General features: G+C 38.7%; 1 protein-coding gene across 1 annotated transcript; it reads left to right on the forward strand.

The window, feature by feature from the left end:
- Positions 1 to 464: 464 nt before the first annotated feature.
- LOC129724236 (ubiquitin-conjugating enzyme E2 variant 1) lies at positions 465 to 6,570 on the forward strand. The gene is made up of 4 exons (XM_055678958.1): positions 465 to 1,037; positions 4,759 to 4,901; positions 4,958 to 5,083; positions 5,141 to 6,570. Exons 1-4 carry the CDS (start codon positions 1,016 to 1,018, stop codon positions 5,279 to 5,281), a joined length of 432 nt encoding a protein of 143 aa, XP_055534933.1. The 5' UTR covers positions 465 to 1,015; the 3' UTR covers positions 5,282 to 6,570.
- Positions 6,571 to 13,266: the final 6,696 nt, after the last annotated feature.

A 13,266-nucleotide genomic window follows, 5' to 3' on the forward strand; every position in this document is an offset into this window, starting at 1 on the left:
GGGGTACTGTGGGGCAACGTGTACCGAAAAAAATCGCCAGTGTTACGTATGTCTTATGTATGTGTTGATACTCTATCAACAACATTTGTTTTATTGGTGCGATATTTCCTTTCACATTTACGTAATATGTATATATACAGTAGAAATAAAATAACTGAAATTCAGTAAATTGTAGAACTGAATTACAGTAACATTAAAAAAATGCTTTGATTCAACAAGTGGGTTGCTGATACGCCTTCAGCAATGTACTTTACTGAATCACAAAGAAAATTTTTGGTTCGTACATTCTAGCACGTGGGCCCTTTCTGCATGTTAGGTGCATGAATTTTCTACCGAATTTATCGATATAGCTTGAATGTGTGTGCCAATGCAAAATTTTCTTGATTCGTTATCAGTCAACTGACAGCTTTACTATCGGTAATTTTCGCCTTTTACCGACCGCCAAAGTGGGCGAAATACCATTTTCATCGCAGCCGCTGTCGTCTCCTGTTCAGTTCATACCATCACTAACGCTCAGCGGAAAAAAGTTTAGTCACGGAAGGTAGAATACTGAGCGTGTCCTCGAGGACGGCAATAAAATTCCGACTATAAGTGCAACCGTGAAACAGTTCGCCGAGTACAAGAATCGATTATTGCCAGCCAGTTTCATTGTTATTCAGTGATTAGTGGATTCGTGAATGTGCAACTTTTTGCTGCAGCCGTAATTCGCTGCCGCGGTGTGAATAGAAGGAAAAAAGCTTCCGACATAAGAAAACCGACGGTGACGTGAGTTCGGTCGATCGGACGAAAGCGCAGGACGGCGAAAGTGAGCAAGGTGAAACCATTCCCAGCAATTGCTGTACCATTCGTTTGTCAGGGTTTCCTCCGCTAATCGTGTAGAGGGTGGTGCACATTCTGAAGCACCGTTCTGTAATTAGCGAAACAGACGGAAAATATATCTAATAACATTCGATCGTTCCGCTCCCCCATTACTGCATTCTTTGGAAGCAGAAATAACAGCGACAGCCAGTCTGAAATGGCCTCTACGACCGGTGTCGGTAAGTATTTCAAATATCAGACTATACTTTTTTGTGAAACACAGTTCAATATTTGCTAACAAATATTCTCCACAATGAAATCGATGCAAGCAGGCAAAAACTGTCACCACCGAAACTCAGAAGTGAATGGAAAAATGAAATAATACTGAACACCTCCTGTTGTTCAACGCGGTGTCTGCGGTATTACTTTCCTCTATTCTCCAATGAAGACGGCCGTCAAATGAGTAATATGCCATATTACCGTAGATTAGCTTTTCCTCGAAACCGGTATACTACGAACGTCTTCATTGCAAGCGTAAATATGTTGCATTTTACACCTGAGAAACGTACAACACTAATTGTTACTATAGGATTTCTTTCCACGTTTTCTGTCTCTAGTAAATTCTAATGTAAATTTGCAACTTCAAATACGTAAACAGGTTATACCCTCAATAAATTTTTAGATACGTGTAAGCAGCCCTACTTTTTTTTCTGCTTACTGTATATGTATTGGTTTTGACTATTGTTTGTTCGCCTTTATAAAAAAAAAACAAAATTAAGATTTCGTCATTACTTTGTTTAACTTTGTTGGCTACCTCAAACATGATGCTTGGATTTTCATCTAAGGGGATCTAACTGAACGGAACGGAACGGAATCTAACAATCGATTCAATCAGTTACGGAAACATCGATTTAAGAGCTCCTGATTGATATCAAACAAGTATTGATAGCCTGGTTGTACGTTTCTAAAAATATGTTTATTATGAACAGAAAGATATCATTCACATAATACAGCTTTTCGATAAATGTTCGCAAATTTTACAATTAAATCTTAGTGGTTGAAAAACTATTACAAAGATTCCTACACTTCTTTCAATTCACATAGACTTTTGTAGTAATATTCGAACATGTGACAATCAACTTTTCATATCAGCGTTCACTCAAAGTTCAAATAAATACTCATTTTATTATTAGTTGGAGCGATCTCTGATTATAAAAGTATCTAGCGCCAAAAAACCTGGATTCACCAGGGAATTCAATGTTATTTTGTAAAATATGGAAAATTTATAAAACATTCAGGGAATGTTATCCGAAGGATTCAATGTTATTTCTTATGCAATCGCATTTTGAACATTTTTTGAAATTTATTTTTCTCAAATTTTGACTTACTCCTGTTCCAACGCTAATAAATATGTTCATGTGACAGTTTCCAGTTAATGATCCGCCTGTTATCATTCTAAAATAGAAGACCTGATTGCCAGAAAAATACAGCAGTAAGTCTTTCTGAAATCTTAGTGCGAGCATAATAATTGATTTAGGGTATAAATATAAAAAGAAGCTGAAAATGTGTTCAATTGGGATACAAAACAATACTTTCTCTAAAAAACTGACTAAGGGCTCTATTACATATGCTTGGACGAGTAACTCGTTTTATTGAAATACATGGTCGAGTCGAGTCGACTCGTGTTCTGGAATAGGGCTCAAATCCGGAAATCTAAGTCAAAGTGATGAAGAATCTTGAAAATAGGAACAGAAAATAAGTACTAAACAATTATTTTGATTAATAGAATCATATCACTTCTAATTAGATGTTGTTCTCATAGATTCTTTTTTAGATGTTGTTTAAAGAGATGAAATGGTGCGATAACGAAAAATAGTTCTAGCAACGAAAAACAAGGCTCAGGTCAATGTTAGGAGTATTCCGATAACTGTTTCAGTCTAGATTCGACCATACGATGGCTAGCTCAAAGCAACAATTTCATAGTGGGAAGCCACAAAATGTATCACGATTTTCTGTAATAAAAGATGAATTCTGTGTAAAGGCCCAAATACAGACACGGCGCAATGACACCTTCTCCATACAAAACAGAAGGCGTGATCGCTATCCCGCCTTTAATTTTGTATGGAGAAGGCGTCATTAGGCCGTGTGTGTATTTGGACCTTAAATAACGACAGATTAACCCTCTAATGTCCAAGCTAGTTTTTAGGCAAGCTTCGGTTTTTAAGTATTTGTTGAAGCTTTTTGAAGGTTCGATTAAACTCCGTCTGAAGGAGGTATTGGGCACTAGAGGATTAAAGTCAAACCTCTCCAGGAAATTATAATTGGATTGTAAAGTTTTACACGGTTTTCTGGCCGTTTGTATCAGCTGGCATTTTCAATACATTCTGAGCGATTTTATTCTTCATTCAAAAATCTAAGTACAACTATATATTTTCAATACCACATTTTGTTAGGAAAATCACACTCTTTCCTATCTTGTCCTAAAAAGGTAGTGCAGTTTATACGGCACATAATACCTAATTGGGATCATACTTAAATCAGGGGCTGAGAGTTACTTCTCATAGCAATTTTTTACTCTGATCAGGTAATAAAAAGCTGGGGAATGCTACAATAGATCTAACATATGGTCGCGGTAATTAAAACCCAACAAAAAAGTAGGAGGTTGTATTCAAGACACGACCGCATAAATGACGTAGAACTACGTACACTATTAACAAATGCATTGAGTGTTTCATTACCCTAGTAACACAACTGTTTTTATCAAAGTTTTATAGCGCTTTTTTGGCTGTATTGAGCGCTATAAAACTTTGATAAAACCAATATTTTTACTTGGGTAATGAGTTATAATGTCTACTAATGAAGGGTTGTGAATTTCGTGAACCGGATTCAGCAGTTAGCAGATCGTGCCGAGTTAAAAACCATACACAGCACACACACACACATCATACCATATCATTATACCATACACACATCATACCATATCATACACACATACACACATGATACCATATCATACACACACAGCAGGCAAGCGACCAATCAGAGGACGTTATTTTTATTTCGACAAGGCTTGACAATTTTTCAATAGTGCAATAGTTCGTAGATTCAAACAACATTTTTCTGCATTTGGGCAGATGCGTGTATAATTTTCCAATCGATTGCTGCAAGAATGAAAAAAATCAGTTGAAAACCAACCGACCTATAAGCATTTTAAAAGGGACAAATTTCGTCCCAGTTTTTCAGTTTGCATCCCTGTGTGGTATGCTAAAGTAAAACGTAGTTCTACGTCAAAAAAGCATGTAAAAGGAAGGGGAGAATCATTTTACACACAGGCACGGATAAATAATGAGCGTGCCACTCTTGCTCGGTTTTAATTCTTGCAACATTTGAAATCTTGTAGAATGGACACCATACAACAGAGCAGGGGTCTAAGATAAATATAGCGATCTAGGATAAAACGATTGGTGGAACTCGTTGGCTATCTTGAACATTAAGCGATTAGCTTTAGAGATGTTTCTTCATGTGTAAGGAATTTTTGATGATTTTTCTTTCGATTAGAAACAATCAGATCATAAGTAATCTTAACTCCGGGCTAACTATATCTCAGGTTGCTTCTAATGGAAATGCAAAATAGGGTTGATTGTATGATGAACAGCGTTGTAAGCGAATCGGAATAATATACGCTTTTTCAATATCAATGCATCTTGAATCATGAAGCAGTTGTTCTCCATGGAGTCACGGGAAACCTGTTCCCGAAATCGATTTCGCGATGATTACTCACCGTTTGGCTTGGTTTCAACAGTAACGGGGAACGCATTGCCTAATGTAACAAAATAATTAGTCTATACTTTCTTTAAATATAATGACAGTGGAACAATGGAACAAAACTGTTCCATTAACTTTGTTCTTAAATTTTTACCTTACTTTGTTTCATTTGATTGCTTTTCATTGTCTTTTTAGTGGTACCACGGAATTTTCGTCTGCTGGAAGAGCTAGAAGCCGGTCAGAAAGGTGTTGGAGATGGAACCATTTCCTGGGGCTTGGAGAATGACGACGATATGACACTCACTCATTGGACGGGCATGATTATTGGCCCACCTAGAGTAAATATTGAATATAGGTTGTTCCTTATTGATACTAACAGTCAACTTTTTTGCAGACACCATATGAAAACAGAATGTACTCGTTAAAAGTTGAGTGTGGAGAACGCTACCCCGATGATCCGCCAACTTTAAAGTTTTTGTCAAAAATTAATATAAACTGCATCAATAGTCAAAATGGAGTGGTATATTAAATAGATATCTATTATTTTTCATATACCCTAATGTAATTGCTATCATAGGTCGATCAACGGTTGGTACCTGTACTGAATAGATGGAATCGTGACTACACTATCAAGACAATTCTTCAGGAAATTCGTAGGATTATGACGTTAAAGGAGAATTTGAAGTTAACACAGCCGCCAGAAGGTAGCTGCTTCTAGTGGTCTTAATAAAAAATTACACTGAACAGAAAGAAGGTCACGAGCTTTGCTCTTAATGCTCTATTTTGCGTCATCGTCGTCGTCGTCGTTGTCACTATCATGGTTTGTATGCGTGCGTGATCGTTCGCTTTCTGCTCTACAGATACATCTAAAAACAGACACAGACATTCTGCGTAGGAAAGACTACCAGAATAGGAAATACGCTATTATAAAAAAAAACAATAGTCACTATTACAACTATACCGCTACTCTTGTTGCTATTAATTCTGATGTTTTCCTATACGTTCATTTAATTTAGAAGATTAATGCAAATACACCCAAAAGATCAGAGATAACCAAGAACACTAGAATGTCTATGATGAGCACTTTTAGAGAGCCGATTTTTTTTCTACCAAGAACATAATGCGAAAAGAGATTGAATATAATGGAGAAAATTTTTGTTTCGCTTCAGTTAGGTGACTTCCTCGGAGGGGGTGGGGGGTGTAGTATTTTAATTATGGAATTAAACCAAATTGAAAGAACAACTTGAAAATCAGTAGTCGTATAATCCAATGGCTTCTATCATATTGGTTTGGCGAGGAAGAAAATCCATATTTTTCTTACTGGGTTCTTACCAGATACACAATATTTGACCGGCATTGAAGTTTCTCTGGAGTTCAATACCGCTTTTGTCGCGGGTTAGTGCTTAGTTTGCCTACTTTCAGGGATTTTTTGTTATCTTTTGTGTATTAAACATTACAGACAGTAAAGTAGGTTACGACAACATGGCAAATAATTCTCAGTCAGTAGATTGTTACATGCTACAAAAACTGCTTTAACTACAAAGTTTAAGAGTAAGAAACAACAAAAAAAAGTTTGATGATAGCTACCCCTATTTATATCATTTAAAAGCAGGGTACACATAATAATTTCCTTGCAAGATGGACAATTAGTAGGAAACTACTGCGCTATTATTTGTAAGAGAAAAATTCTGCATTCCATCTCTCTCTATTCTATTTGAACTAACAACTGTCCTTTAATGGTGTAGCAAAGAACTGAAACGCGGGGAAGTTGACTAGTGAAAATAACATAAACCCAAACGAATGAAGCACTCGATGTTGAAGGTTGATTTGAAATGATGTTCGTTGAAGATTAGATTTCTTCCACGGTTTATCGAATCACAACACTGGTTTAATGAAATTAAAATCGTGGATAAAATATAAAAACAAAACAGATACACTGAGAAAATTTAAGCTTTCGTTCTTTCAAAAACGAGGCATACTAAGGTGAGTAAAAGTCTTAATTACAAATAGTGGTTTCTTATTTTATCCGATTAGGATGGCCAGTCTCTGTATTTTCCAGCAATCATGCGCTTGCACTTGTAAATAACTGTAAGTTAAAAAAGCAATACGTAGAGGTTTTCCTACTTCCGCACCTTTATATTATTCACTGGGTTTCGTTGTCATCTCTTTCGTTTATTTCATTCTGAATCAAATTTTTAATGAATTTCTTCGAAAATGTTACGTATGTGTGGTGACATGTCTTAGTATATAAATGAGGTTTTTCATGAACTGTTATAACATCAAACCTATTCATGAAACCTAGCTTTATTAGATTCCCAGGAATATAAAAATTGAAACTCTCGTGCGATTGAAATCCGTCTTACGGTATGTAACCTGAGCATACGGTGAAAATATTTGAAGATTGGCGCAAAAAAAGATAAAACGTTGAAAATTGCAAGAATGATGAGTTTTTTCTATGTTTTAAGGACATAGGGACATAGACTCGACTGTAGATTACCGTTGCAGAAAGCCCATGTAGAATACCTATGCAATTTTCAAGCGGGACGATCAACAACGGACCAAATGTTCACCTTGAGACAGATCCTCGACAAGTTTCGAGAACAAATTGCAGGCACATCATCTGTTAAAGGCGGCGTACGATACTGCGAAACGCCACGAGCTGTGTCAAATTATGCTTGAACATGGTTTTTCAACACAACTAGCCAAACTGTACGTGCGATGCTCGACGGTTTCACATCAAACGTCAGGACAGCGAGTGAATGCTCGGACGTGTTTGTGACGTTAGATGGTCTGAAGCAAGGCGACGGGCTCTCGAACTTGCTGTTCAACATAGCTTTAGAAGGTATAATACAAAGGGCAAGTGTGCAGAGTAGCGGCACCATCATCACGAAGTCTCACATGCTTCTGGGCTTCAAGGGCAACATTGATATATTTCGTGTTAACCGTAGAGCGTGAATTGGACTCACCATGAACACCGCCACAACGAAGTACATGGTGGCTGGCAGAGAGCGTGGTAGTTCTGTGGGTGTTGGTGCTGCGGTGGAGAAGGATGGGGATACTTTCGAAGTGGTCGACGAGTTTGTTTATCTTGGTACTCTCGTGACACGTGACAACGAGGTGAGCGCCAGCGTAGCCAGCTCAGGTCTCGTATCCTACAGATCCATACGAAATTTACGCTCTATAGGACTCTGATCATCCCGGTGGCACTATACGGACATGAATCATGGACGTGGAAGGAGGCCGATCGACGAACGCTTGGGGTCTTCGGGCGTAAAATTCTGCGATCAATACTCGGAGGCAAACTAGAAAATGGGGTGTGGCGCAGGCGCATGAATCACGGGCTGTACGAAGTATTCAAACACGCTGATATTGTCAAGCTGATGAAACAGGGAGGTTACAGTGGGCTGGCCACGTAGCACGGATGGTGGATGGGCGACCGGCGAAGATAATATTTAGCAGAGAACTGGACAGATGCCGACGACTTCGAGGCAGACCTCGCACGCGCTGCATGAGTGCTGTCGACGGAAATGCCAGATGCGTATATGTACTTTTTTCGGCATGGAATCTCAGCGATCAGATCTTTAAACTTTTTCGATTGTCGTAATCCGCTTATGACATCCCAATCTGGCTTGATCGTCGTTTCTTCTCATTCACAGAATTCAGCTTTCAAAGTGCTCGGTAACACTCCACAAAAGGGTGCAGAATCAACAAAGTTAGTGGATGACTCTTGTTTAGCTAGAACAGCGGTTCTCAACCTGGGGTACGCGTACCCCTAGGGGTACGCGAGAGCCTTCAGGGGGTACGCGAAAGAAAAATCAGTAATGGCGGACAAAGCATTTTTTTTAATACTTCATTTGTTTTCAAACTTGCTCTCAAAACATGGCTGTAGCAATCAAACAAATCACAGTTTAATTTGAAACCTGTACTAGATTACCACAACATGATCTGCCACTACTCTCTCCCACTCTATGAGAACATTCCAAGTCAGGGGGTACAATTGATTTGGAAAATATCGCCAAGGGGTACGCGGACAAAAAAAGGTTGAGAACCGCTGAGCAAGAAAGTCAGCCTTCTCGCTTTCTTCGATTTCACTGCGACCGGAAACCCAGCATTCTTAGGCAGCTATCAGAGTTAAGAAATGCATTCCCACATTAGTTTAGAGTGGCTGGAAGGAGAAATCAGGGCTTTAATTGCTGCCTGACTATCGCCAAAAAAACCCTAATGTTCGCGTGTCGGTTATTTCTTTCCAGACACGTGTTCCTGAAATGCTGTTGTCCAGCGTCCTATGGAGAAAAATCACAGGAAGGTTGTGTGCAAAGCCACGACCGCAAGGTTGAAGTAGAATACTTCTACAAGAAAGATAACCCGGCTGCTTGCGTGTCAGTCATTTTTCCTAGTAAATAAATGTTGACCGCTCATTGGCAGTATTGAAAATTCTGTGCAAACGAAGTTGAAGTACTACTCAATTTCAGTTTGCACATATAAATACGACCTCACTGAACAGGAAAAGTACAAACTCTTTGCGGCGCAAACAAGTTTCAACAGTCAGAGTTATATGTACATGTGAATTCAAATTAAGACGATTAACTTTTGGTTAAAGCTCAGAACAAGAAAATATTAAATCTTCAATTCATTTGTTTGGTTGTCCTAAAAATGGTTCGATTTCTCCTACCACTAGTAGAAGGCCCTTCTCCAGCGTCCCAACCAGAGGTTGGACACGTGTTACCTCTGGCTGCTTTTAAATTGACCTCCGTACTGATACTTGGTTTTTTCGATGCACTTCCCCCATGCTGGTCCTTCGCGCGTTTCCGAGCATCACGCTTGTATTTGGCGTTCATATATTTAGACATAGCACTGAATACACTTTCGATGGATTTCTCAATAAATGCAATAAATGCACTCGTAGTCTCTTACCCGAGAATAATAAAACACTTCCAAGAAATGTTGCACTACTGCCCATAATTCAAAAATTGGCTAATATGCCGTAGGCATCAAATCGAGAAAAACGCCTTTGAAAGTTTTTTATCGGTACAACATATTTTGACTGCTCATGACAACTTTTTTATTGAGTATGTCACCCTTCATATATGCTGGACCCTTGCCGTTGAGTTGAAACAGAGAAATCTGTAGAAAAATTCCATCCGCCACATATTTTTAACACAGTAGCCGTTTTTTTTTCAATTATAAACGAAAGGTCAGTTGACAAAACGGTGTGCAATTCGGCTAATATCCATACGATGTGAATTATATCGTACTCGTTGGTGATGCAAATGGTTTTAAATTCAATAAAACAACGCGGAAGCACAAGTGAGGATGAAAAGGACGACGAGACAATTGTTACGTGCGGCAATATAATAATATAACGAAAATATTATTATTCATGGTAATCTCACAATCCACTTTCCTATTTTTTCTCATCAAATCCAAAATGAAATCTGAATCTTATCTTTATTAATAATACTCCTAATCAAAGAGCTAATTATCATTTTTTTTAAATGTAAAGGTTTATGACAGAAGGAAACAGTCACACGTTTTGATCATTGGGTTTCGCAGTACAACAAATAAATTCTTGTAGCATCAAATATTCTTCTTGAAAAAGTCAAATTTGATGCAATGGCCTTACGATCGCTCACCTGTCGCCAGTAACCACCAAGCTACATCACACTTTCGAAAGTTAGAAGAAACACAGTTCAGTAATAATACACTGGTTCGTGAACATGCCACAGGTTCAAATTGGATATTAGATCTTAGCCAAATTCTCAATTATTCTGGATATTAGCCAAAATTGTTTCACGTTTGCTGCCTTCCCAAATGCATTTTTTGACAATCGGCTTCCGTAGGGACCTTGTTTAGGGTCGAGAAACTGTTTTCTCGATTTTGGTAAAAATGGCATATTAGCCAATTTTTGAATTATGGGCAGGACTAGTAAAAAGACAATTTCCACGTGTTGTAACGTGCTGGAGCACGAAATCTATGTCTGTGATAGGGAACCTTCACGTTCACGAGGCATGACTGGAGAAACGCGTCTAATAATGCGGTAAAATTTTTAATGTCTTTTTGTGCAAATTATTGTACTCAGACAAAAACCTGTTTTGGATCGGATGAATTTTTAGTGAATAAACGTTAACCGTTTGTTATTCAAAGTTGGTCATGCTGATCGCAGCCTTTGCGCTGCCCCTACAGTGGGGGGATTACTAAATAAAGTAAAAATTGAACAACTACAACAAAATTTGATTGCATCCCGCACAGAATGTCTGCTTGTGTTGATGCCAGATAATTATTACCCTTCAATTATTTTATTATTTGCCTTGAAAAAAGCATTTTGCGGTTCAAAATCGGTTGCTAATCACAACCTTTGAGCTGCCCTAACATTGGGGGAATTAAGATACACGGACAACATGCACTGTGGAAGCTATTTCACATTCAGTAAATTAGACGGGTGCGACAAATTTAAATTGCTAGGATGCAACACAGAATATTTGCTTGCGTTGAATAAAATTATTAACTTTTTTTTTTTTTAACAAAATTGGATTTCCTGATGGCAATCTTCATGCTGCCCCAACACGGGGGGAATAATGGCTGTCTGGCGACACACGCTGAGAAAAACCGCGCTGCTCCTGAGACGTGGTGACCAACCACAGGGCTAGTGCTGCTGCTAAGGAAGGACGACTGGTGTTGTCGCTGTCTAGAACTATTATGAGCGGCTCCGGCTGAAACAGGCTCTTATATAGGGATGAAAATAGGAATGAATTATTTTTCGTAGGTGGTGGAATGACAACAACTTGAAAAGTATGTGTGACTTCATTCCGGCTCAGAGCGATCATTTGATAAGCTCCACCTCTTTTTTCAGTTTCTAAAGTTTTTCCTCAGTTTCGTAGCACGGATGCACAAAAATGATTTTTTTGTCGAGCCGGACCGATAGCACTCTCATTGAAGCAACAAAATAACATGTTTTGTGTCGTGTTGCGCAGCTTCGTTGAAGAAAATGTTCCCGTTCCCGTGTCGCATGTAAGCAGATTATTGCGTTCAGTAGACAGTAGATAGTGTATCCAGCGAATAAACACCGATGGTGCTCTCACACACGCAACGGCTTTAACCCGTATCTTATTGCGGTTTGTAACATCAAGCGATTTCGTTTGCTCGCTGTTGCGTGTTGCATCATGTTGCAACTTGGCAGCTGGGAGACGACGAAGTTCTGTTTATACTGATTGATTGAATCGACTTCATATTAGCTCTGCATAGTCGAACTAACTGCTTTTGTGAATGCGTTCTAACAGGGCAATTTATTATTCAATGTCGGTTATGCTGATCGCAGCCTTTGCGCTGCCCCTACAGTGGGGAGTTTACTAAATAAAGTGAAAATTAGACAACTACAACAGAATTTGATTGCATCCCGCACAGAATGTCTGCTTGTGTTGATGCCAGAAAATTATTAACCTTCAATTATTTTTTTATTTGCCTTGAAAAAAGCATGTTGCGGTTCAAAATCGGTTGCTAATTCCGACCTTTGAGCTGCTCTAACATTGGTGGAATTAAGATACACGAATAACATGCACTGTGGAAGCTATTTCACATTCAGTAAATTAGACGGGTGCGACAAATTTGAATTGCTAGGATGCAACACAGAATGCTTGCTTGCGTTGATAAAAACTATTAACTTTCAATGACTTGTTTATTTGCCTTGAAAAAGGCATTTTGATTTCCGAAATTGGATTTCCTGATGGCAATCTTCATGCTGCCCCAACACGGGGGGAATAATGGCTGTCTGGCGACACACGCTGAGAAAAACCGCGCTGCTCCTGAGACGTGGTGACCAACCACAGGGCTAGTGCTGCTGCTAAGGAAGGACGACTGCTGTTGTCGCTGTCTAGAACTACTATGAGCGGATCCGGCTGAAACAGGCTCTTACATAGGGCAAATAGCATGTTTTCTATTGCAAGGTATATGATCCTGTCGACCGTGCTTGGGAAGCAAGCATATAACGACCAATCAGAGGTCGAATTTTTCGTTTTGACAATGCTTGACTATTTTCAATAGTACAATAGTGTGAATAATAAAATTACAATTATCTTATTTTGGGAAGAATCTTAGAAGATTTTCCAATCTATTGCTGCAAGAACGAAGGAAATCCATCGAATACTAACCGATTTATTAGCATTTGAGATTGGACATATTTTTCACTTTTTTCGGTTTTAGATTTTCATTTCACATCCCTATGTAGCCGAACTTCCTGAGAGAAGTATTCTACTTCAAAAATCACAAGAAGGTTGTATGCAAAGCAACGACCGCAAGGTTGAAGTAGAATACTTTTACAAGAAAGATAACCTGGCTGTTTGCGTGTCAGTCATTTTTTCTAGTAAATAAACGTTGACCGTTTATTGGCAGTATTGTAATTTCTTTTTGTCTGATGTTTTGAATGAAGTTCATTGGATATTTTTAAATTTTGTGCAAATGAGAAGTTGAAGTGCTGCCGAATTGTAATATGCACATTTAATACGACATCATTAAACGGGAACGGAACAAAGGCTACGGTTATGCCGGCGCGATGCGATTCGCCTTGCCGTGGTGAAATGTACAGCTCTTTTTAAGGCGAAGTAGAGCTATACATTTCAACAGATTTCGTCTTGCCGAATCGCATCGCGCCGTTATTTGCGTTCTGCATGACCGTAGCCAAACACTAAGCGACGCAAACACGTAATAATA

This window comes from Wyeomyia smithii, chromosome 2, assembly GCF_029784165.1.
Source record: "Wyeomyia smithii strain HCP4-BCI-WySm-NY-G18 chromosome 2, ASM2978416v1, whole genome shotgun sequence".
NCBI classification, from domain to species: Eukaryota; Metazoa; Arthropoda; class Insecta; order Diptera; family Culicidae; genus Wyeomyia; species Wyeomyia smithii.

Bases quoted from the DNA above. Each gene is read 5' to 3' on its own strand.
- LOC129724236 (XM_055678958.1), top strand. From the start codon at position 1,016: ATGGCCTCTACGACCGGTGTCG. The intron at 4,902-4,957 runs GTAAATATTGAA...ACTTTTTTGCAG, and splicing joins TGATTATTGGCCCACCTAGA to ACACCATATGAAAACAGAAT. The intron at 5,084-5,140 runs GTATATTAAATA...TTGCTATCATAG, and splicing joins TCAATAGTCAAAATGGAGTG to GTCGATCAACGGTTGGTACC.